General features: G+C 45.0%; 1 protein-coding gene across 7 annotated transcripts in view; it reads right to left on the reverse strand.

Annotated features, from left to right (window-relative positions):
- The window catches only part of DCLK1 (doublecortin like kinase 1), a 755703-nt gene that overhangs the window by 122549 nt on the left and 606425 nt on the right, over positions 1–26729 (reverse strand). For all 7 annotated transcript variants that reach the window (XM_029602700.1, XM_029602699.1, XM_029602702.1 and 4 more), the window contains one exon: positions 20589–20735. In XM_029602700.1, the coding sequence (XP_029458560.1) occupies positions 20589–20735 (147 nt within the window). The remainder of the gene's footprint in view (positions 1–20588; positions 20736–26729) is intronic.

The following is a 26729-nucleotide window of genomic DNA, read 5'->3' on the forward strand; positions in this document are numbered from 1 at the left end:
TTGATGATGTTTGTGCGAGTCGCTTTTAAAATAGTTCATTATGCACGTATGTGCAAAACCATGCTCCCTTTTTTCACGTGTAGTTTTACACATGAAGGCCTATATACATGTGTATATTTCATGTTTATAAAATATGCATTGCGTGCACATGCACCATATACATATATATATATGTACTTTTTTGCACAAGAAAGCTTTTGTAAATTCACCTTCAATATCTGAGGTTGCTAAATAACTTATTTGACTAACTCATCTCCACCCCTGAAATGCCCCTTACTTAGTCAACTAGACTTTAATCAGATAATGAATTATCTGGCAACAATTTATCAGGATGAATGCCTTTAATATTCAAAAGTTGCCATTTAGCTAGATAACTTGTGAGTTAACCAGCTAAATGCCTTTGAATATTGGCCTCAATGATACTTGGGGATGACATTCCATTCTAGGTAGTGAATTGCTTTGAGGAGTCAGTTCCAAGTTTCTAAAATAAAATGAAACTATCAATGCATATTATTTAAGTGAAGAACTTTTAGAACTGTCATAGAAAATGCTCTGTATGCTGTCTCAGTGATGGAATAAGAGTCTGCTAAAGGAAATGGAACTTTGGGGTTAAGTGGATCAGAATGCTGGGATTTTCATCCCAGCATTCTGAACCACTCTCAAAGGATTTCAAATTGGTCATATTATTCTAATTTCACAGTTCCTCTTGAAAAATAAACAAATGGTTTCTATCTGTAAAAAAAACAACTGCTCTATTTCTCTCCTCTTTTGTCATGTACAGTCATCACCTTACCATGTTAGGATTTTTTTCTGTACTGTTGATTATTTATTTTTTCTTTTCTTTTTCTAAATAATTTATTTCTTAAAGAAATCTGTATCTCCCATGTACGGTGTAAGATTTCAAAGAATATCTGACAAGCAGACTTGCTCGATCAATATAGATAAACACAAGCACAAAACTTCTGTTTCAATCCTTACTCTAACGCAGGAACTAAACTACCAAGGCAACATTAAAGAAAAGTGGTTCTAGAAAACTTAACTAAGAATATGACCAGAAGGATTTTGAAGTGGTATCGTATCCATGGCCAGGGGCATGACACATAAAAGAAAAGACAGAAGAGAGACTGAGGGCCTGCCAGCCATTTTCTTGGTTCTCATTAAAGTCAACTGGAATCACATATTTATGTTACCTTGACTGCTTTGTTAAGTTTCTTTTATATTACTTAAATAATACTTGAAGAAATGAGTTAAGCTTTAACTTTATTCATATGTGTGTTCATTCCTCTTTCCTCCTTTTTGTTACACTTGGCATTCATTAATTAATTTTGTTTACTTATTTATATTCTGTTAATGTATAATTTTAAATATTAATTGATTACATACTCTGTATTTTCAATATGTATTAATATATTAAAATCATTTTTGTGTATTTTGCATAACTAATGGAGGTTACGCGCATGGCGGGGTCTTGTACACGATGCACGCATTTTCGGAAGGCCCTGGCCATGCGGATAACCCCTGTTACGTGCCAAAGTGATGGGTCTCTCCAAAAGGGCAGGCCAGGTAGTGCCATTAGCTGTTGTCCTGAGGAAGCATGCGCCGGCAGCTGGCCGGCGCATGGAAGATACTGCTCCTCCAAAGCAGAAGTATGAAAAAAAGGGGCTAGCTAGGGATAGTTTAGGGGTCGGGGAGAAGAGGGGAAGAGGGAGGAAGGATACGGTTAGGGTTAGGGAACTGGAAAGGGCCTACTTGCATCGCCACACATATTTTTTTAAGATCCCCTCCCACTGTGCGTGTGACAGACATCCGCCCGCACTTGCACACGCTGATTAAAAAATCGGGCGTGCATGGGCACGCAAATATCATAGTTTATAACATGTGCGTGCCCATGCGCACGTTATAAAATAGCCATGTCCATGTGCGTGTGCCAGGAACAGCATGCTCGTGGACACCCACCCGTTTTTAAAAAAAAAATCAACCCCTAAGTGTATACTTTATAAAATAGCACGTATCTTTGTGCATGGTAAGATACATGTGTTTATGGGTGCATTTTACTGCCCTTTTAAAATCTACCCATAAGAACATAAGAACATAAGAAAATGCCATACTGGGTCAGACCAAGGGTCCATCAAGCCCAGCATCCTGTTTCCAACAGTGGCCAATCCAGGCCATAAGAACCTGGCAAGTTCCCAAAAACTAAGTCTATTCCATGTTACCACTGCTAATGGCAGTGGCTATTCTCTAAGTGAACTTAATAGCAGGTAATGGACTTCTCCTCCAAGAACTTATCCAATCCTTTTTTAAACACAGCTATACTAACTGCACGAACCACATTCTCTGGCAACAAATTCCAGAGTTTAATTGTGCGTTGAGTAAAAAAGAACTTTCTCCGATTAGTTTTAAATGTGCCCCATGCTAACTTCATGGAGTGTCCCCTAGTCCTTCTACTATCCGAAAGAGTAAATAACCGATTCACATCTACCCGTTCTAGACCTCTCATGATTTTAAACACCTCTATCATATCCCCCCTCAGTCGTCTCTTCTCCAAGCTGAAAAGTCCTAACCTCTTTAGTCTTTCCTCATAGGGGAGTTGTTCCATTCCCCTTATCATTTTGGTAGCCCTTCTCTGTACCTTCTCCATCGCAATTATATCTTTTTTGAGATGCGGCGACCAGAATTGTACACAGTATTCAAGGTGCAGTCTCACCATGGAGTGATACAGAGGCATTATGACATTTTCCGTTTTATTCATCATTCCTTTTCTAATAATTCCCAACATTCTGTTTGCTTTTTTGACTGCCGCAGCACACTGAACCGACGATTTCAATGTGTTATCCACTATGACACCTAGATCTCTTTCTTGGGTTGTAGCACCTAATATGGAACCCAACATCGTGTAATTATAGCATGGGTTATTTTTCCCTATATGCATCACCTTGCACTTATCCACATTAAATTTCATCTGCCATTTGGATGCCCAATTTTCCAGTCTCACAAGGTCTTCCTGCAATTTATCACAATCTGCTTGTGATTTAACTACTCTGCACAATTTTGTGTCATCTGCAAATTTGATTATCTCACTCGTCGTATTTCTTTCCAGATCATTTATAAATATATTGAACAGTAAGGGTCCCAACACAGAACCCTGAGGTACTCCACTGTCCACTCCCTTCCACTGAGAAAATTGCCCATTTAATCTTACTCTCTGTTTCCTGTCTTTTAGCCAGTTTGCAATCCACGAAAGGACATCGCCACCTATCCCATGACTTTTTACTTTTCCTAGAAGCCTCTCATGAGGAACTTTGTCAAACGCCTTCTGAAAATCCAAGTATACTATATCTACCGGTTCACCTTTATCCACATGTTTATTAACTCCTTCAAAAAAGTGAAGCAGATTTGTGAGGCAAGACTTGCCCTGGGTAAAGCCATGCTGACTTTGTTCCATTAAACCATGTCTTTCTATATGTTCTGTGATTTTGATGTTTATAACACTTTCCACTATTTTTCCTGGCACTGAAGTCAGGCTAACCGGTCTGTAGTTTCCCGGATCGCCCCTGGAGCCCTTTTTAAATATTGGGGTTACATTTGCTATCCTCCAGTCTTCAGGTACAATGGATGATTTTAATGATAAGTTACAAATTTTTACTAATAGGTCTGAAATTTCATTTTTTAGTTCCTTCAGAACTCTGGGGTGTATACCATCCGGTCCAGGTGATTTACTACTCTTCAGTTTGTCAATCAGGCCTACCACATCTTCTAGGTTCACCGTGATTTGATTCAGTCCATCTGAATCATTACCCATGAAAACCTTCTCCATTACGGGTACCTCCCCAACATCCTCTTCAGTAAACACCGAAGCAAAGAAATCATTTAATCTTTCCGCGATGGCCTTATCTTCTCTAAGTGCCCCTTTAACCCCTCGATCATCTAACGGTCCAACTGACTCCCTCACAGGCTTTCTGCTTCGGATATATTTAAAAAAGTTTTTACTGTGAGTTTTTGCCTCTACAGCCAACTTCTTTTCAAATTCTCTCTTAGCCTGTCTTATCAATGTCTTACATTTAACTTGCCAATGTTTATGCATTATCCTATTTTCTTCTGTTGGATCCTTCTTCCAATTTTTGAATGAAGATCTTTTGGCTAAAATAGCTTCTTTCACCTCCCCTTTTAACCATGCCGGTAATCGTTTTGTCTTCTTTCCACCTTTCTTAATGTGTGGAATACATCTGGACTGTGCTTCTAGAATGGTATTTTTTAACAATGACCACGCCTCTTGGACATTTTTTACTTTTGTAGCTGCTCCTTTCAGTTTTTTTCTAACAATTTTTCTCATTTTATCAAAGTTTCCCTTTTGAAAGTTTAGCACGAGAGCCTTGGATTTGCACACTGTTCCTTTTCCAGTCATTAAATCAAATTTGATCATATTATGATCACTATTGCCAAGTGGCCCCACCACCTTTACCTCTCTCACCAAGTCCTGTGCTCCACTGAGAATTAGATCTAAAATTGCTCCCTCTCTCGTCGGTTCCTGAACCAATTGCTCACCAACAACTTATATGGAGATATTATTACCTCTTTTTTTATGCTAATTATGCCTCTCCTTATACACCCCAGCATCCATTTAGCTCTGGCCATTGCCTTATCACATTGATTCACTACCTTGAGATCACCGCTCTTTTAGTCAATGCACATTTCATTTCATTTATTCACAATTGATATCCTGCCTATTACCATAGGCCTCAAGCTGTGTTACAATATAAAACATAAAACACATTTCATACAAATACATAGGAATGAACTTTCAAATTAGTTACAGCTAAGATAGCAATTTTCAAAAGCCCATTTACATGTGTAAAACCATTTGAAAATGCAGCCATATGGAGTAGAGATGTGACTCGAAACCGGAATAGTTCGGTTCCGGTTAAGATTCAAATCATGCATTTTTTTCGTCCGGCCTGATCGGTTTCTTTTTTATTGGCTGCGCCCGATCCGATAAACAAAAAACCCACCCTGACCCTTTAAAACTGCTCCCTTAGCCTCCACCACCCTCCCGACCTCCCCAAAAAAAACATTTTAAAATTACCCAGTGGTCCAGCGGGGGTCCTGGGAGCATTCTCTTGTGTTGGGGCTGTCGGCCGATAAACAAAAAACACACCCCGACCCTTTAAAACCGTTCCCTTAGCCTCCACCACCCTCCTGACCCCCCCCCAAAAACATTTTAAAATTACCTGGTGGTCCAGCGGGGGTCCCGGGAGTGTTCTCTCGCGCTCGGGCTGTCGGCCGATAAACAAGAAACCCACCCGACCCTTTAAAACCGCTCCCTTAGCCTCCACCACCCTCCCGAACATTTTAAAATTACCTGGTGGTCCAATGGGCCCCAGGAGCGATCTCCTGCTCTCGGGCCATCGGCTGCCACTAATAAAAATGGCGCCGATGTGACAGGGTAACCGTGACAAGAAATATAAAAGATCCCAAAGGGAGGAGCACAAGGAAGAATATCTGGTAGTACTGAGGGAGACGAAGAAAGTAATCAAGATAGCAAAAAGTCAAGCAGAAGAAAGGATTGCCAAAGAGGTAAAGAGAGGTGACAAAACATTTTTCAGATACATCAGTGAAAGGAGAAAAGTCCAAAGTGGTATAATGAAATTGAAAGATTAAAAGAATCAATGGGGCGGATTTTCAGAGCCCTGCTCGCCTAAATCCGCCTAAATCCGGGCGGATTTAGGCGAGCAGGGCCCTGCGCGCCGGTGCGCCTATGTTCAATAGGCCTACCGGCGCGCGCAGACCCCGGGACTCGCGTAAGTCCCGGGGTTTGGCGAGGGGGGCGTGTCGGGGGGCGGGCCCGGTCGGCGTGGCGTTTTGGGGGCGTGTCGGCAGTGTTTTGGGGGTGGGCCCGGGGCGTGGCTACGGCCCGGGGCGGTCCGGGGGTGTGGCCGCACCCTCCGTACCAGCCCCCAGGTCGCGTCCCAGCGCGCTAGCGGCCCGCTGGCGCGCGGGGATTTACGTCTCCCTCCGGGAGGCGTAAATCCCCCGACAAAGGTAAGGTGGGGGTTTAGACAGGGCCGGGTGGGTGGGTTAGGTAGGGGAAGGGAGGGGAAGGTGAGGGGAGGGCAAAAGAAAGTTCCCTCCGAGGCCGCTCCGATTTCGGAGCGGCCTCGGAGGGAACGGGGGTAGGCTGCGCGGCTCGGCGCGCACCGGCTATACAGAATCGATAGCCTTGCGTGCGCCGATCCAGGATTTGCGCGGCTACGCGCGTATCTACTAAAATCCCGCGTACTTTTGCTGGCGCCTGATGCGCCAGCAAAAGTACGCCAATTAGCGCGGTTTGAAAATCTACCCCAATGTGTGGAGAGAGACGAAGAAATGGCAGAAATATTAAACAAATACTTCAGTTCGGTGTTCACTAAAGAGGACCCTGGAGAAGGACTGTCGCTAGTTAACAAGAAACTGGAGGGGAATGGAGTAGATGTAACTTCATTTACAGTAGAGAATGTATGGGAAGAGCTGGGGAAACTGAAAGTGGACAAAGCCATGGGACCTGATGAGGTTCATCCCAGGATACTGAGGGAGCTTAGAGATGTGCTGGTGGGTCCGCTGTGTGACCTGTTCAATAGATCCTTAGAAACGGGAGTGGTGCCGAGTGATTGGAGAAGAGCGGTGGTAGTCCCGCTTCACAAGAGTGAGAACAGAGAAGAGGCTGGTAACTACAGACCGATCAGCCTCACCTCGGTGGTGGGAAAAGTAATGGAATCACTGTTGAAAGAAAGAATAGTGAACTATCTACAGTCGCAAGAATTGCTGGGCCAGAGGCAGCATGGATTCACCAGGGGAAGATCCTGTCAGACAAATCTGATTGACTTTTTTGACTGGGTAACTAAGGAATTGGATCAAGGAAGAGCGCTCGATGTCATCTACTTGGATTTCAGCAAGGCTTTTGATACGGTCCCGCACAGGAGACTGGTGAATAAAATAAGAAGCTTAGGAGTGAGTGCCGAGGTGGTGACCTGGATTGCAAACTGGTTGACGGACAGAAAACAATGTGTGATTGTAAATGGAACTTACTCTGAAGAGAGAGCGGTGTTGAGCGGAGTGCCACAGGGATCGGTGTTGGGACCGGTCCTGTTCAATATCTTTGTGAGCGACATTGCGGACGGGATAGAAGGTAAGGTTTGTCTTTTTGCAGATGACACTAAGATCTGCAACAGAGTGGACACGCCGGAAGGAGTGGAGAGAATGAGACGGGATTTAAGGAAGCTGGAAGAATGGTCGAAGAATTGGCAGCTGAGATTCAATGCCAAGAAGTGCAGAGTCATGCATATGGGGTGTGGAAATCCGAAAGAACTGTATTCGATGGGGGGAGTAGGGCTGACATGTACAGAACAAGAGAGAGACCTTGGGGTGATAGTCTCTAATGATCTGAAGTCGGCGAAACAATGTGACAAGGTGATAGCTAAAGCCAGAAGAATGCTGGGCTGCATAGAGAGAGGAATATCGAGTAAGAAAAGGGAAGTGATAAACCCCTTGTACAGGTCCTTGGTGAGGCCTCACCTGGAGTACTGTGTTCAGTTCTGGAGACCGTATCTCCGAAGGGACAGAGACAGGATGGAGGCAGTCCAGAGAAGGGCGACCAAAAAGGTGGAAGGTCTTCATAGAATGACTTATGAGGAGAGATTGAAGAATCTAAATATGTACACCCTGGAAGAAAGGAGGAGCAGGGGTGATATGATTCAAACTTTCAGATACTTGAAAGGTTTTAATGATCCAAGACAATGACAAACCTTTTCCGTTGCAAAAAAATCAGCAGAACCAGGGGTCACGATTTAAAACTCCAGGAAGGAAGACTCAGAACCAATGTCAGGAAGTATTTCTTCACGAGAGGGTGGTGGATGCCTGGAATGCCCTTCCGGAGGAAGTGGTGAAGACCAAAACTGTGAAGGATTTCAAAGGGGCGTGGGATAAACACTGTGGATCCATAAAGTCTAGAGGATGTGAATGAAGAGAAGAGGCAAAGGGTGGCTTGCTTGCGGGAATGACGGCTACTACCTGGAGATTAATATCCTTATTCAATAAACATACACACAGTTAATGCGACTCCAATATTGCTCTATGCTTCAACGGCAAAAGGAAATGTGGAAAAAAGGATTTGCATCCACAAAAAAGCAGGGGATTAGCTTGCTTGTTACAGTGGTTACTACCCCAAATCAAATAAGCCTGATACTTCACTTTCAATGCACATCCAGCATAGCTCTCTCCTTCAACGGCAGGGAAAATAAAGAAAAGATGATTTATATTCAGCATCAACCAACAAGGAATGAATTACATAGTCTGGGTAAACAGATAAGCATAGGAGTAGCTGGCTTGTTACGGCGCTTACTACCCCCGAATCAATTAAGTCTGATACTTCACTTGCAATGCACATCCAACATAGCTCTCTGCTTCAACGGCAGAGAGAATGAAGAAAAGATGATTTATATCAGCATCAACCAACAAGGAATGAATTACATAGTCTGGGTAAACAAATAAGCATGGGTGTGGCTTGCTTGTTACGGTGGCTACTACCCCGAATCAATTAAGCATGATACTTGACTTGGAATAAATATCCAGCGCAGCTCACTGCTTCAGCAACAGAGGGAATTAAGTAAAGAGGATTTTTATTCAGACAACCAACAATGGCTGAATTGCACATGCAGGGTAAACAAACGGGAGTAGCTTGCTTATTATGGCGGTTACTACCCCAAACCAATTAGCTAGATACTTCACTTAGATGCAGCTCCAGCACTGCTGTCTGCATCGATGGTGGGGGTGGAAGGGAATTGGAACCAAAAAGTGACCAATAAGAGCCCTAACCTCAGCGGTCAGAGTAACAGATTATGAAAACAAATAGGTGTGAAAGCTTGCTGGGCAGACTGGATGGGCCGTTTGGTCTACTTCTGCCATCACTTCTATGTTTCTATGTTTCTATCTCATGCATAGTCATTAGGAATATCCTGGAAACCCGACCTATTAGCGGCCCTTGAAGGCTGGGAGTACCTGTGCTAGACAGTCTAGATAAACTGGAGACAGACTAGATGAACTGGCAGAGGAACTGGTGATTTCAAATACCAAGAAAGTATTTTCAAACGGTATACACATGAACATCATAAAATAAATATTTTTATGTGTACATATTTTTTTATGCACGTAAAATATACATGCTTATGTTTATAAAGTAGGTGTGAAATTAAGCGCTTTCATTGGATTGTAAATATATGCGCATACTTTCAGAGCTCCCCCTATGCAGTTTATAAAACACTAGGATAAATCTCTGCATGTCCGTTTATGCTCACACATGGGGCCGATGCACTAAGCCACGTGTAAAAAAAGAAAATTATTCCTTACCTGCTAATTTTCGTTCCTGTAGTACCATGGATCAGTCCAGACGCTGGGTTATGTCCCCCGTCCAGCAGATGGAGTCAGAACAGAGCTCGAAGGCACCGCCTCCTATACCAGCTCACCCTCTGCTGGAGCTCAGTATCATGAATAACAAAGCCCAAAAGAGCAAGAACAACAACAATTTGGATCCAAAACCCTGACGTAAACCAACATCAAGAACAATTAATAGGCAAGACCCAGAAAAGGGTCGCCTCCGTCAACTTGTGAGGAGCTGTACAACTCTGATAGAGAACCAGATAGAAAGAAAGAGAAACCAGAAACACGTACATACATCCGAGCAGGGGCACAGTATCCCAGAGTGGTGGGCGTCTGGACTGATCCATGGTACTACAGGAACGAAAATTAGCAGGTAAGGAATAATTTTCTTTTCCCTGTACGTACCAGGATCAGTCCAGACGGTGGGATGTACCCAAGCTTCCCTAAACCGGGTGGGCCCCTGAGAGCCCTGCTCGGAGAACCTGATCGCCAAAAAGCCCAGGGGCTGAAAGCGGCAGGTGTAACCGATAATGCCGAGCAAAGGTATGCAGCGACTTCCATGTCGCTGCCCGGCAGATTTCCAGGGGCGAGACGGACCGAGACTCCGCCCAAGACGCGGCTTGCGAGCGTGTAGAATGAGCCCTGACGCCTGTAGGCGGAGCACGACCAGCCCCGATATAAGACGCCGAGATGGCATCCTTGATCCAGCGGGCTATCGTTGTCTTCGATGCGGCGGAGTCCTTCTTAGGTCCCGACCAGAGCACAAACAGGTGATCGGAAACCCGGAACTCATTGGTAGCCTCCAGGTAACGGAGCAGAGCCCGCTTGACGTCCAAATGACGAAGGGACCTCTCTTCTCCAGGAGAGAACGCCGGAAGTTCCACCGTCTGATTCAAGTGGAAAGGGGAAACCACCTTCGGAAGGAAGGATGGGACGGTACGTAGAGAAACCCCCGCATCAGAAAGGCGGAGGTACGGTTCCCTGCAGGAAAGCGCCTGTAGCTCCGAGATGCGACGAGCCGAAGAAATCGCCACAAGGAAAACCGTCTTCATAGTGAGGTCCTTGAGGGAAGCCTCCTGCAGTGGCTCGAAAGGAGCGCCCGCCAGGGCCCGGAGAACTATGTTAAGGCTCCACGACGGGCAGGGATCTCGAACCGGAGGCCGAAGATGCTTAACCCCTTTCAGGAAACGAGCGATATCCGCTTGGAGAGGTAGAGAAACCTCTGTCTGTACCAGGGCATTCAGGGCCGCCACTTGAACTCGGAGAGAATTGTATGCCAGGCCCTTATCCAATCCGTCCTGCAAAAACTGCAGGATCAGGGGAACCGTTGCTTCCGTCGGGCGGGTCCCATGACCGACACACCAAGACTCGAAGACCTTCCACACTCGCCCGTAGGCCACAGAGGTCGAGGGCTTACGAGCCCTAAGCATCGTTGAAATCACCGCCTCCGGATAGCCTCGGCGGCGGAGTCGGCGCCGTTCAAAAGCCAGGCCGCAAGACAAAAGAGTGCCGCCTGCTCGAAAAATACCGGACCCTGATGCAGGAGCCGGGGAAGATGACCCAGGCGGACCGGGCCGTCCACCGCCATGTGGAGTAGATCCGCGAACCAAGGCCGCCGCGGCCATTCCGGGGCCACTAGGATTACGGGACCGCAGTGGTTTTCGATTCTTCGGAGGATCTTGCCCACCAATGGCCAGGGAGGAAACACATAGAGGAGCTGACCTGTCGGCCACGGTAATACGAGAGCATCTACCCCCTCCGCGCCGCGCTCCCTTCTGCGACTGAAGAAGCGCGGGGCCTTGGCGTTGAGAGCTGTAGCCATCAAGTCCAACCGTGGCGGTCCCCAGCGTTGCACCAGGAGGTCCATCGCCTCGGCGGAGAGAGACCATTCGCCGGGGTCCAACCGCTGACGACTCAGGTAATCCGCCTGAATGTTGTCTACCCCGGCGATGTGGGAGGCTGCGAGACGTACAAGATGGAGTTCCGCCCATGCCATCAGGAGCGTGGTTTCCGCGGAGACCTGCGCGCTCCGCGTCCCGCCTTGACGATTGATGTAAGCCACAGTCGTCGCATTGTCCGAGAGAATTCGTACCTCCCTGCCCCGAACCAAGGGGAGGAAACGCTGAAGTGCCAAACGTACCGCCCTGGTCTCCAGACGATTGATCGGCCACCTTGCCTCCTCCGGGGACCACATCCCCTGAGTGGCGCTTCTGTCGCAGACGGCGCCCCAACCCACAAGGCTGGCGTCGGTTGTCACTACCACCCAGGAGGGGACTTCGAGCGAGACGCCGCGGGCCAGATGAGCCGGAACCAGCCACCAGTTCAGACTGTCCCGAGCAGACTGAGGGAGGGGCAGAACTACCTGATATTCCTGCGACACAGGTTTCCAGCGAGATAGCAGGGACGCCTGCAGTGGACGTAGGTGTGCAAACGCCCAGGGCACCATGTCGATGGTGGAAGCCATCACTCCCAGAAGCTGAAGATAATTCCACGCTGTAGGGTCCGACAAGGCCGCAAAACGATGGATGTGTTCCCTCAGGGAGATAGCCTTGTCCGGACGCAGAAACACCATGCCCAGGCGCGTGTCGAAGGTTGCTCCCAGGAAATCCAAGCGTTGAGATGGAACGAGGAAACTCTTGGGGAGGTTCACCACCCAGCCCAGGGAGCGAAGCACTTCCAAGACCCTGGCCACAGAGTCCTGACCATGCGAGAAAGACTTTGCCCGCACCAGCCAGTCGTCCAGGTAAGGATGCACTAGTATGCCCTCCTTCCGAAGGGCCGCCGCCACTACCACCATGATCTTGGTGAACGTCCGCGGAGCCGTTGCGAGTCCGAAGTGTAGGGCCCGAAACTGAAAGTGTTGACCGAGGATCTTGAAGCGTAGGTAACGCCAGTGGTCCGGACGTATCGGGATGTGCAGGTACGCCTCCGTCAGATCCAGGGAAGCCAGGAACTCGCCCTGATGAACTGCGGCAATCACGGATCGCAGCGTTTCCATGCGGAACCGGTTGACCCGCAGCGAGCGGTTCACCTCCTTCAAATCCAGTATGGGCCGGAACGAATCGTCCTTCTTGGGCACCACGAAGTAGATGGAATAATGGCCCGAGCCCACCTCGCCGAAGGGAACGGGTACGATAGCCTCTATGGCCAGCAGCCGGTCTAGTGTCTGTTGAACCGCCACCCTCTTGAGGTCGGAGCCGCAAGGGGAGAAGAGAAACCTGTCCCAAGGGGGGCGGACAAACTCCAAGGCGTAACCGTATTGGATGGTGTCCAGGACCCACTGGTCTGAAGTAATCTTTGCCCACTCCTCTACGAATTGTGTGAGTCGGCCTCCGATGGGCGGGCAGGAGGAGTGGGCCGGTCTGGCATCATTGAGCAGATTTGGCGGGGGGGGTTCCCCTGTCCCGAGCCCTCCCTCGAGGGCCTCCGCCCTCGAAAGGAGCGCGACCACGGCTGCGGTCTACTCGAAGCTGTGCGAGAACTCGGCTGCCGGTATGATCTGTAGCGCCGCTGCGCCCTAGCCCTGGTTCTGGTGGAAGCAAAAGCTCGGTAAGGTCTCTGCCGATCCTCAGGTAGACGATGCACCGAGTTTTCCCCCAGAGACTTGATGATCTGATCCAGGTCATTTCCGAAGAGGAATTTTCCCCGAAATGGAAGGGACCCCAGGCTCGACTTGGAGGAGGTGTCCGCAGACCAATTCCGGAGCCACAGGAGTCTACGAGCCGCCACTACTGACACCATGGATCGGGCCAGGACGCGAAAGAGGTCATACAGAGCATCCGCCCCGTAAGCGATGGCAGATTCCAGGCTGTCGGCCTGAGCAGCTTCATCCGGCGGCAACTGCTGCGACGTTAGGAGCTGCTGGACCCAGAGAAGACTGGCCCTCTGGGTCAAGGAAGTGCACATGACGGCGCGCATCCCCAAGGCGGAAACCTCAAAAACCTTCTTGAGGAACGTCTCCAACTTGCGGTCTTGCGTGTCCCGTAGGGCCGTTCCGCCAGTAACTGGGATCGTAGTGCGCTTAGTCACCGCCGATACCGCCGAGTCCACCTTTGGGAACCGGACGAGATCCAGGAAATCCTCCGGCAGCGGGTACAATTTCTCCATGGCCCGGGCGACCTTCAAAGATGCCTCCGGGACGTCCCATTCCCCGGTGAGGAGCTGAAGAAACGACTCATGGACCGGGAAAGCCTTAGCCCTAGGCCTGAGGGCCGCCAGAACCGGGTCCCCTTTTTTTTGGAGCACGTCGCAACCGCTGGGGCCACAGGTGCCGGGGGATCCGGAGGAGGGTCCAGATCGAGCTCTTGCAAGGTCCGTTGTAGTAAGTCCTCCAATTCTTCCTTGTGGAAAATGCGCAGGGCTCGCGGATCGTCGCCTTCGGCCTGCCCCTCCGAATGCGCAGGATCCGGAGGGTCAGAGGGGTCAGGACCCGAAGGGAAAGCCGCTCCCACCGCAAGCGACTGGGATGGCAGAGCTGAGATTCCTGTGGCCGTCCCAGGTGGAACCAGGGACCCGGGGGCGGGAACCGCGAGCTTGACGATCTTGGGCGCCGGAGGTCCCGAGGGGGCACCCCCCGGATCCACCAGGCCTTGTAGATAGGCCGTGTGCATCTTCAGGATGAAATCCGGTGAAAAAAACGGCAGACCGGGCGAAGGCGCAGCAGCAGGATCCCCTTGTGGAATCCGGGCAGACAGGCCCTCCTCGGGACCCCGGTGCAGGCGGGGGGCTCCCCGAACTGCGTCCTTCTCATCGGGAGAGTGGTTCGCGCTGAACTCCTCTTCTAAAATGGCCGCCGTTCCCGCCATTGCCGAGAACGTGGCCGGCCCGCGCTTCCCTGGCTGCGGAGAGGGGGGCGCTGGGCGCGAATCCGAGCTGTGCGCAACGCCTTCTCCGTCGGGAAGGCAGCGCGGACAGACTCCCTCGTTGGAGAAACGAGGCCCCGCCTCGCCGCAGGTCTCGCAACGAGACCAGCGCGGCATAAAGAAAGAAACGCCGCCGCGATGTAGCCTCGGGGGGGGGCCGAAATGAAAAAGCAGCGCGGGGGGGCCTGAGGGCCGACTCAACCCGCCCGACTGGTCCTTAGACGCCGGAGGGAAAAACCTCTGCCGGCGCGCCCAGGCCCGAGGTAAAATTCGCCGGGCCGCGGGACCGCCGGAGGACGTGTGCAGAAACCTGTTGTCCCGGCCACCGCCGAGAAAGAAACAGCTGAAATGGAAATAAAGCACACTTACCCCAAGCGCAAGTAAAACAAGCTGCAGGAGGAGACAGAACAGAGAAAACAAAGCACGCCTCCTCAAAACTACTGACAGGAAATATTTCCTTTTTACTTTTTTTTTTTTTTTTTTTTAAATAACTTGATCCAAATTGTTAGCACCAAAAGAAATGACAGAATAGACTCAACGGAGTGAAAATAAAACTCAAAACCTGGCACTCTGGGGAAGCACTGATTCCCCAACTCACATCTGCTGGAGTCAGAAAGATACTGAGCTCCAGCAGAGGGTGAGCTGGTATAGGAGGCGGTGCCTTCGAGCTCTGTTCTGACTCCATCTGCTGGACGGGGGACATAACCCACCGTCTGGACTGATCCTGGTACGTACAGGGAATGTGCATCCAAACTGGCGCCTGCTTTTTTAATGGGTGTACAGCCAGGTCTCCTGGGTGCCCGATGTAGTATGGAAATGAGGTGCAGTGCTATGAATCCATATCTCCTATCGGGCACGCCCAGAAGATTATGGCTGTGCGCGCCCAGGAGATTATGGCTGTGCGCACAACCACAGGTTAGGAATTTACGAGCATCCATTTTCCTAATCCACACACGGCCACAGGTTAGAAAAACGGAAGCTGCTAAACTGAGCATCCGTTTCCCTAAGCTGGTTGCCGTCAAGACTTTTTTTTCATGTTCCTGCTTTCTGCGGTTCCTCCTATTTAGTATCACGATCATACTAAAAGTAGGAGGAACCACAGAAAGCAGGATTTTTTGTTTCTTATTGAGCCCTTGACACCCTGCAAGACTTAATGCCAGTTCCGGGGCTGGTGTTAAACTTACTATGTTAAAAAGTGCACAGCAAGCACACGGCAATCTTTTGCATCGGGGATTAAAGCTAGTAGACTCAGCTACATGGCATTTACATGATTTACATGTGTTGAGAAAAGCAGAAAAAACTGCTTTTCTGTACACCCTCCAACTTAATATCATAGCGATATTAAGTCGGAGGCCCCAAAAGTAAAAAAAAATAAAAAAAAAAAATTTTAAATCTGCCCGCGGCCCGCAGGTTGGAAGACGGATGCTCAATTTTGCCAATGTCCGTTTTCCGAACCCGTGGCTGTCAGCGGGTTCGAGAACCGATGCCGGAAAAATTGAGTGTCGGCTGTCAGACCCGCTGACAGCCGCTTCTGTCAAAAAGGAGGCGCTAGGGACGCGCTAGTGTCCCTAGCGCCTCCTTTTACCACGGGTCCTCATTTACATATTTTTTTTTACTGAATCGCATGCCCAGGAGAGTGGCCTGGGTGCGCATCGGGAGAGCGAGCGCTTGCAGGCTTTCCTGCGGGTTTTTCTGTATCGGCCTGTAAGGCAGCAGTTCCCGTGCTGCACAGTGTATACTCAGGAACTCAACCCAGCTGCCATGGCAAGAATCAGGGAAGGCTGAAACTTACCAGCAGTACCAGCACCAGCAAAAAGGGTAAAAATGTAAACTGCTATTTTTCTTTTAACTTGCTTGCAGCGGGAATTACATCTTGATGTAACTTCCATTGTAAGCAAGTTGCAGGCAGGGGGAGGATCAAAGCTCACCTTGTCAATGATTCACTGGCAGCTGCTCTCTAATTGGTGATGTAGGTGGGATCATGGCCCCAGCGGACTACCCCTTTCTGATGCTCATGCCCTAAAGGCTGTGAATCTGAGCATGTGCAGAAGCCTTTTTTATTTCCTGCGTGTGTCCAGCCAGCCGATTGGTGCAGCAGGCAGAAGGAAAATGTAATCTGATTGGTCCCTAGCCTGACCACCATTTTCTAACTCTGCTGTCTTCCTTGATCGGATTTTACAGTGCCGATTACACAGTGTAACCGGATACTGTACAACTGAGGGGAAAACCAGACTGTGCAGTCCAAAATCGGGCAGTTGGTCACCCTATTCCCAGTTAAGGGATAGGATTCCCTAACCGCCTTAAAACCCCACTGACTAGCCTAGAATCTTTTATTTTATTACTTACACGCTATCCACAGCAGTAGTAAAGTTACGCGGCAGGGGATCCCAGCATATGCACATTTCTTGTTAAAGATTCGGAATGCCCATTTCCCACCCCATGCCCCTCCCAGACCAAGCCCACGCCCCTTTTTTCCAACTTATTTGTACGTGTACTGGGAGATACATATGTACTCGGGTGCCTTTTAAAACCTGTGCAGCGTGCACCAGCCAAACATACTCACTTGTTCCTGGTTTTGGCACGCATCAGGCTTTTAAAATTCAACCCATTAAGGTTTTAGTGTATAGACCCTAGAGCTTTGTATTGTAAGCAAGGAATTCCATTTTAATAGTCATGTAGAGTTCTACTAGCCATATTGGCCATGCAGAAAACTAAATTGTTTGAAGTCTGTGATATCTTATGTTGGCATACACGAGAAAAGCAGCTATTGCAATGTTATTTCTTTTTTTTTTATTCTTTCAGCCTTTTTAGTTTTGTCAAAGGAATTTTGTTCTGTGCGCACCTAAACCGTCATATTTTTACAGCTTCATCTTAGTTCTTTTGAAGTTGAAAACACTTACTTGTGAGACTGAAAAGATCTCATTTAAGAGACAATGCTGCAGCCTTAAGTCAGGATATTGCACATTGGCTTCCAACGTTTATAAAAAAAAGGGAGGATTTCACTGATGTTAACAATGGTCAAACCAAATGCAGGTGAAATATACTTTATGACCTCTAAAGTCTTAAAGCTTTGCTCTATTTTAAAAATTTTTACCATAGTTAGAGAAGGGAAGAAACTTTTTAAATGGCCCCAGAACTGGCATGCATGTTCAAAGAGAAACAATGTGCTTGCTTTGGAAATTAAAATCTTCTACTTTAACCACATTTAATATTGGACAATGTCCACCTATTTAGACTATATGGTGATGTATTTCACTTATATGCATCCTGAGCTGAACAGCAAATTTAAAAGCAAGTTAAATAAACTGAAAAATAACTTTTAATGATTCTCATGATGAGCTGGGAAATATTAGCGTACACGCGTGAAAAAAAAAAAAACATGCTGCAGGCTTCTGCTGTCAAACTTTGGGAATTTAGAGAAGTTTGCTAACAAAGGCAGGGTAAGCCCTATTCCCATGAGGTCGGCATGCACAATCTCCTAACAATATTAATGAACATTGACATGTTATTGCTTCAGTTCATGCATGCAGACCTCTATGAACACTAACATTTTTCTGACTGCAGCAAGGGGCAGGGATCTGTGTGTCTAATGAGAATTGGAGCCCAAGTTCTTTAGCAGTTCAGTTCCTGAATGAAAAAAAAAAATAAAAATAGGCAACACTGGTTGAAAACTCTGCAGCTATCACTCTTGATCTCTGGAATCCTCCTGCACAAAACAAGTCCAAACTCAGCAATGCTTATTCCAGTCAACTTGTCTAATAATTGACATTCCTAATGTCAAGTGGTATTAAACACTGACAAAGATAACACATACAAAATAGCTGAGATGATGTGTATTAGATTATAGCATCAGAATCTGAATTCAACCTACAAAAATGCAAAAGTGGAATAGTGGCCTTTAAAAACAGGCCCAGACCCAAAATGAAGCACTCCTATTTGTTTTATGCTACTTTTAAATTAAGATTTATGTGGTATCAGCTTCATAATTTAGGATTAAAACACATAACACATTTTTCTGTGAGATAAAAATAGATATTACCTTCTGCATGGTTTTACATTCAAAACAATCCTAAAGCAAAGCAAAAAAAAAGTGAAATCACATTCTAAAATTCCATTGAATTATTATTTTTTCTTTTTTTACAGAACAGCTTCATTCATTTCCATCTTTTGCTAATAAACTGGAAAAATTCACTCAACATTCAGTGTTGTAATGGGACATTCACACAAATGGACTCAGCACCTGGTTTTTTGTTTTTTTTTTGGGGGGGGGTTGCCTATTTCCCAGATTATAATCATCTGTACCCACTGCTAAAAAAATAAGAGCTATAATTCCCACAGATCCATACCCCTGCTGCAGTCAGAATATAATCATCTGATTTAAAGCTGAATAAATTTGGGGACATAATTTGTGAAACAGGCAAATCCAGGTGCTGATTCCATCTGAATGTTGAGTGGCTTTTTCCATTTTATCACTTTAAGGTGGGAATGTATATTCTGTAAAAAAATAAAAATAAAAATATTAGGCACCCAAAAAACATCTGCAAAGGGCATTAGTATCTGTATGGTACACTCCTTCATCCAACCCTGGCACTTGCTGTACCTAAGAAGGCATTTGACAAAGTCCCTCATGAGAGGCTTCTAAGAAAACTAAAAAGTCATGGGATAGGAGGCGATGTCCTTTCATGGATTGCAAACTGGTTAAAAGACAGGAAACAGAGAGTAAGATTAAATGGTCAATTTTCTCAGTGGAAAAGGGTAAACAGTGGAGTGCCTCAGGGATCTGTACTTGGACCGGTGCTTTTCAATATATATATAAATGATCTGGAAAGGAATACGAAAAGTGAAGTTATCAAATTTGCGGATGATACAAAATTATTCAGAGTAGTTAAATCACAAGCAGATTGTGACACATTACAGGAGGACCTTGCAAGACTGGAAGATTGGGCATCCAAATGGCAGATGAAATTTAATGTGGACAAGTGCAAGGTGTTGCATATAGGGAAAAATAACCCTTGCTGTAGTTACACGATGTTAGGTTCTATATTAGGAGCTACCACCCAGGAAAAAGATCTAGGCATCATAATGGATAATACTTTAAAATCGTCGGCTCAATGTGCTACAGCGGTCAAAAAAGCAAACAGAATGTTAGGAATTATTAGGAAGAGAATGGTTAATAAAACGGAACATGTCATAATGCCTCTATATCGCTCCAAGTTGAGACCGCACCTTGAATTCTGTGTACAGTTCTGGTCGCCGCATCTCAAAAAAGATATAGTTGCGATGGAGAAGGTACAGAGAAGGGCAACCAAAATGATAAAAGAGATGGAACAGCTCCCCTATGAGGAAAGGCTGAAGAGATTAGGGCTGTTCAGCTTGGAGAAGAGACGCTGAGGGGGATATGATAGAGGTCTTTAAGATCATGAGAGGTCTTGAATGAGTAGATGTGAATCGGTTATTTACACTTTGAATAATAGAAGGACTAGGGACCATTCCATAAAGTTAGCAAGTAGCACATTTAAAACTAATCGGAGAAAATTCTTTTTCACTCAACACACAATAAAGCTCTGGAATTTGTTGCCAGAGGATGTGGTTAGTGCAGTTAGTGTAGCTGGGTTCAAAAAAGGTTTTGATAAGTTCTTGGAGGAGAAGTCCATTAACAGCTATTAATCAAGTTTACTTAGGGAATAGCCACTGCTATTAATTGCATCAGTAGTATGGGATCTTCTTAGTGTTTGGGTAATTGCCAGGTTCTTGTGGCCTGGTTTGGCCTCTGTTGGAAACAGGATGCTGGGCTTGATAGACCCTTGGTCTGATCCAGCATGGCAATTTCTTATGTTCTTACAAATGTGGGGGTGATGCAGCCGTTACAACTGTTTGCTGGATCTGCCTACCTGCATGGGATGATTCGTTGGTTCCCCACCGTTTCCTAGCAGCATGAGCTGGAGGCTAATGCCTAAGCATACTTCCAGCCCACATGCTGTCAGAGTTTCAGTGGAGTGTGCATGCATGCTGGCAAGTACTACATATACCACCATTCACCAATAGACAGACCCCCACTGTACTGGCACATGAATATATTATATACTGCATACATAGGTACAGCAGGCAATTTTAGAATATGACTCTGTAAGTTCTATCATAACAGAAAATAATATTTCAGTATAAGGAAATAGAGCTGGACATATCAAACCATTTCTGTGAACTTGTCATGAATGGTGTCAAATTGACATAGTTTTCTATGATAGAACAATGTAAAATTAACATCTATTTGAGATTCCACATTTCTTTTCATCAGTTTCACAATTATTTTTCTCTTACCAGTAGATTTTCTGGTTTGATGTCTCTGTGGACGATGTTCAAGCTGTGCAGGTATTTGATGGCACTGCTGAGATTGTACAGCATGCCACTGGCATCTCGCTCTGTGTATTTGTTAGTGGAGGTGATGGCATCAAAAAGATCTCCTCCCTGGTGGTCAGAAGGACAGTAACAAAACCTCATGAACAATTATTTAATATTGAGCAAAGGATAAAAGTTGTCAGAAAAAACAAATGAGGAAGTGTTGCTGAAAAAAATACTAATGACCTGAAGCATGTAACAGGACAGAGCAAAGATCTTGTTATGACATGATTTGGGGAAGCTTGAGAAAGCTGATCAGAAAGATTTCACATACAGTACAGCAAAATTGCCAGCTCTTTCATTTTGGATGAAACTACCGGTAGATACTTGGAAAAGATTAAGTGAACCAAACTAGAGCATCCAAGATCCTATGATTAGACTGTGAATCAGCCCTATGACCTATACCCAATAAGAAAGTTTGCACTGTCTCTCGATTTCATTCCACCCACTTTGTAAAACAGAGCTACCAAAATACTGCCCAATTTATACCTAAAACTTGTTATGTATATCATCACTTGATGGGTCCATACTAAAAATAAAGTAAGGTCATAAAGTATTGAATGCAACTATAGGTTGAAGAAGAAAAACATACTTTTCAAAGTGAATCTCTCCAGGTGAAAATGTTGAGAATGTGCATGTCCAGCCTTAGGGAAGAGGTGGCAAAGGGCTGTATCAATGTGGCCACTGTTAAACAATTAAATAAACCAATAAAACAGATGAAAATGATAGCAGTAAAATGATTTGATACCTATTTATCCCCATGGGTAGTCCTAATAAATGTAATCATACTAGAAATCTAAAAAAAATTTTGCTTTAACCAGTATGCAGAAATGGCCTCCGCAAATCTAAAATGTAGGCAGTAGCATTTAATTCAATGCCTTATTTGTTGTATATAATTTAACCATCCATTTTCTAAAGTAACATATATTAAAAAAAATAAAGAATTCCTGCAACACATCCTAATGGCTGAGGTGACAGTAACACTCCTCCCTAGTTTCTACCTCTATCATTTTATGTAAACAGGCAGAGAGCCAGCGACCAGACCTTTTACCTACTTCTTGTAATGTGTTTATATTTCTGTTTACATACTGTAATGCTTTTCATACTTGATTCAGTATTGCAAAGCACTCGACAACTTAATGACTTGGTCTATATCTCTGCAGGGAAACAATCCTAGGATTTGCAGGGAAATACTGCAGTCATTACGTGCTCAGCAACATTTCACAAAAAGCTTCAAACACATTCCTGCCCATGAACGTCAGCAGCAATTTAGTGAGAGAAGCAGTTCTATGCAGGGTCCAGCTTTACCCCTGAACTTCTGTTCCGTTGGTGAACTTCACTTAAACTCAGCCCTTCTAAAGTCAGGCAATAGCAGCTGTTAATCAATCTGAACACTGCATGGTGAGCAATGGAAACAGAGAGAAATTGTTGGATTGCAAGTTAATCTTTGCAGAGCTACTGTCGTTGGTACCAACAGAGCAAAGCACAATTTATCCTGAATGACATATTGATACTTAATAGGGGTATGCCAAGACACTGGGGCAGAAAACAATTAGCATTCTATATAGATGGAACATCCTCATTAACCCTAACCATATCAAGGACATTCTCTGATGTACTATATTTGCTAATCATTAACTCATTTGTGAAATGACAGAGGACTAAACTTCAGCCCACACAGCACACTTGATGCCTTTGTGTTGGATTAATCTACTTTATTTGTTTCTAAAATGTGAGAGTTACACTCCCAACATCAGGTCAATAAAGAAATTGTTCAGTAGGTCTATTTCAATGACAAGCAGCTATCTTTCTTGCTGCTACCAAAATGAGATTATTTAAAGGAATAGCCTTTTAAAATGGAAAAGGTATGTTGTGAAATTTGGAATAGGAAGATGGGAGTTGCTAGCCTGATTGAGTATGCCTCCTCTGAATCAAAGGAATTTTTACTTTAATTCATTGTTTGTTTGTTTTTTTTAATATATTTATTATTTAATGTGAATTTTTCTGGCAGCATGTTGTTGGGAATGGTGAGGGAGGCATTAATATCAAATTTAGATGTACTGATTAATTGTTTTACTTAAATATTTCATTGTTATTTTATTAATTGATCTTCAATAAACATTCTTTCATTAAAAAAATAAAGAAAATGTTCAAGTGATATTTCATTTTTAGAGAATCAATTGAAGGTCCTAATGGTCATTTTGGGGAAAAGTAAAAGTGGCCTGCAGTCTTTGTACAGGAAGTCTGAACATATTTGTTCATTCTTAATTAGATGTGGGAAAAAAAAAAAGATTCAACACAAAGTGAAAATGGGAAGGCTGGTATGCTTGGTTCAGTGCTAGTGCATTTACAGCCCTGGGCAGGAGGGAGTCTTAGCCATAGCTCAACAGTGACACCTAGTGACCAGGCTATTAAGGTTCATATTCATCAAATTCTGAAGGAAGCTGTGGTATCTACTCCTTGATCAAGGATGCTGCAGTGGTTGGACCAAGATGGGAGGGGGATATAAAAATAGGGGGGGAAACCCTGGGTAACTGCAAATGAACATTCCTGGCACCATAGCCCAACAGAGACCAGTTCCAGCAGAACATTGGGGGTTAAAAAATTAAAATAAAAAGCAAAAATGGCAAGGACAAAATTTTTTGCCTCAGGGAAAACATTTGTGGGATATGTCTTATTTTGTGAACTTTTTTTCTATAGAATTTAATGGAACATTTATACATGAAACATGATGCTGGGCTTGATGAACCCTTGTGGTCTGACCCAGTATAGCAATTTCTTATGTTTCTTATGGATTCTTCCAGCTAGCAAACTATATACAGTTTGGAAGAGGACAGACATGCAGTACTGAATAATCAGGGTTCATGGGATTCACAGTCAGATTAAAGCACATGGGGAAGATTTTATAACCTGCGTGCGCACAAATGTACGCCCGATTTTATAACATGCGCGAGCAGCCGCATGCACGTTATAAAATCCGGGGTCGGTGCGCGCAAGGGGATGCACACTTGTGCACCTTGCGTGCGGCGAGCCCTAGGGGAGCCCCGATGGCTTTCCCCGTCTCCTCTGAGGCCCCCTATCTTTATTTCGGGGTTACGCACGTAACCCTTTGAAAATCTGCCCCATAATATCTTAATATTGGGCACCCTAAAGATTAGAATGTCATTCTCCCAGTATTCATTTAAACAGAACATAGAGCTTGCAATCCCCCCCATACAGGTTCTCAGCTCCAACCACCTTCCTTAAACTTGCAGATCACTTTTGCAGAATAAGGGCTTACATCCCTCGATATTCTTGTACTTTGAAGTTTTCCATGTACCACTCTGCTTCAACAAGGTCAGGTGAATCTCATTCTCAGATTTCTCTTCCTTTTAAACATCAACTCACAATGTGGGACACTGGGAATACATCCCCCACTCCTAGGGTCTCTTTCTGTATACCCTATCCAGTTACTCACACCTCCATGGACCTCTCTGTCTTTCTGACTCCATCCCTCCAGCAGTGTGCAGGAATCCCTGGTCTCCTTCACTCTCTGGAACTCACTGGTATCAACCTCTACTCCTTCTCCAGCCTTTCCCTTGGGTGGAGAAATCACCTCAGGCACTCCTTTGTTCCTTAACTATTTCCTCAGCCTTCCCTCCATGTCATGACCTTGGGCCTTTTTTCTTGAGGGAAAAAGCCCTTGCAAAGCCCTCTCCATACTGGAGGAGTCCCCGGGCTGGTTAATCTAGGCTCCCTTGCTCCTGGAGGTGACTCTCACTCTCAGCTGCAACTTAAAAGGGCCAACTCCTAACAAATGATCCAGAATTTATACCTTCCCGGGACATCTCTTCCACTTATCTTAAGGGGTCTGGCTCACCAAACCTCTAAACTCTCAAACATTAAAATATCACATTGATTTGTCCCACAGCAAATGCTGTTTGAAGTGTTTTAAATAAAATATTTAAACAATGAGAATCCCGGGGGTCTCCCCAACCAAAATATCTTATGCTACCAAACTAAAGCCGGACATAAACTTTAGTGTGCAAAATTATATTTGCAAATTTGGTCATTTTAGTACATCAGCTTCCAAATATTTATCACTAAAATCTATGGCAAGCATTTTCATAAATGAGAATTTGTCCTTACTGGTCATTTCTGCACTATTATCTTGCACAGCAGTCAGGAGCTATGGGCACTACTGTTTCAGAGAACATAATTGAGACCAAAGTAGAAGCTGCATCACTGCACTTCCTCTCCCACCTCCTCCTCTTTCAGCGACTCTTCAGTCATTCACGATTTGAAATGCTCATCATGCCGTACATTAGCCTATACTGTCAGATAGCCTTCCAGACTTCTTCAAGGCCTTTCTGACTGACAATTAGGCAGCATCAGCATTGCGGTCCTTAGCTTTCCTCTACCCTTGTGTAGCTCCTTCCTGAGGACCTCTCTTCACATGTTTTGGTACATAGGTGTTCTGTTCCTGTCTACGGACCTCTTCCAACACTCGTTTCCCAGCATACCTCCCTAGCCTGGTTTCTTTCCCTTTGCTGGGCCTCTGGAGGGATGGCAGCCTTAGGTGGCATCCCTCTTCCAAAGTTCTGCCCCTAGGAAGACCTTTTTGTTTCCAGTTATCTTTTTATTTTTTTGAAACTTGATTTTTTTTTTTTGTGTCTGTCTTCTGTTCCTGGGGCTCTGTCTATTGCTGCAGCCTGCTTGAACAGTTAATACTTTATGGGGAATGTAGACTCTGTCATAACTATACAGGCCAACAAGTCCTATATAATCAGGTAGCATTCCCAAAAAAACATTCAGGTGAGCTTTTGTCCTTACAGTTGTAAAAAGTTAATAGAACAGGAATTGATGTTAATTTAAAAAAAAAAAAAAATGTCCCCTTTCTTTTATACCTCCCTGTTCAAAACAGCATAGCAGCACCTACCAGGGTGGGATTCACAGCAGTTTCCCAACTGCCACATCAGTGCTTTATTCCTTTTTTAGAGCCTAGAAGCAGCACTCCATGAGAGTTCCTGCTGCAGTCCTTCCCCACCAAAGAACAGTGGGGAAACTGGACAGGAAGGTTTACTGCAGCAGGAGGAAGAGGAGCTAGCATGGCAGGAAGAGCTATGATGCAGCTTCTGGTTTGAAGTCGCTGGCTTCAGTTGCACTTCCTGAGCAGTAGTGCACATACGTCATGGCTGAATTTGGATTTTAGAATTACTTGCCTTTCCAATTCCAAGCTCCAGATGAGTTACAACCAGGTAGATCCCTTCCCCAGAGGGTTTGCAATCTAAGGGCTCTATTTACTAGGCATGTTTCCCATAGACACAAAATGGGATAAAACCTTTAGTAAATGGGCCCCTTAAGTTTAAAAGTAATGTAGGGGAAAGTGTCTTGCACAAAGTCATAAGGAGTATCTGTGAGAACCATGGGGATTTGAACCCTGACTTTCTTGGTTCTCAGCCCCACTGCTCTAACCACTAGTCTAGTCTTCCACTGCTTTTAGAGTATGTTACAGAATATGCATATTTATTTTATTTATTTATTTTAATTTTTTCTATACCGGCATTCGTGAAAATATCACATCAAGCCGGTTTACAATAAACAATGGGTGATAACCGGAACAGAGAGCATATCTTATCAAATATTCCCCAAATGAACATTTCACTTTCTATGTGTCCTTATTCTCAATTGAATTCATGTGATTATTCATGCTTACTTTTCATGTTTCATTAGTTCTACCTGAATGAAATACTACACGATGAAAATACTGTGATCTCTTTGTAACAAACCATTTCCTTAAAAAAAGAAAAAAAACTTCATGATTATGGTAAATGGAAGATTTTTTCCCATAGTAAATCTTGTACATTATCTATTAAGCCAATAAATTCTTCCATAAAAAAAACATTATAATAAATTGTCAGCTCATTTGTTGGTTATTAGGATGAGCCATTAAATATTTCCAAAACTGCCACAAAACAGATTAAGGACTTTGTGCAAACTTATAAATTGGAAAGTAATATTTACAAAAAGATTATATTTAATATAAAACAAGAAAGATGAATCCATGAATATCTTCATAGCTCT

The sequence above is a fragment of the Rhinatrema bivittatum genome, chromosome 5, assembly GCF_901001135.1.
Source record: "Rhinatrema bivittatum chromosome 5, aRhiBiv1.1, whole genome shotgun sequence".
Classification (NCBI taxonomy): Eukaryota; Metazoa; Chordata; class Amphibia; order Gymnophiona; family Rhinatrematidae; genus Rhinatrema; species Rhinatrema bivittatum.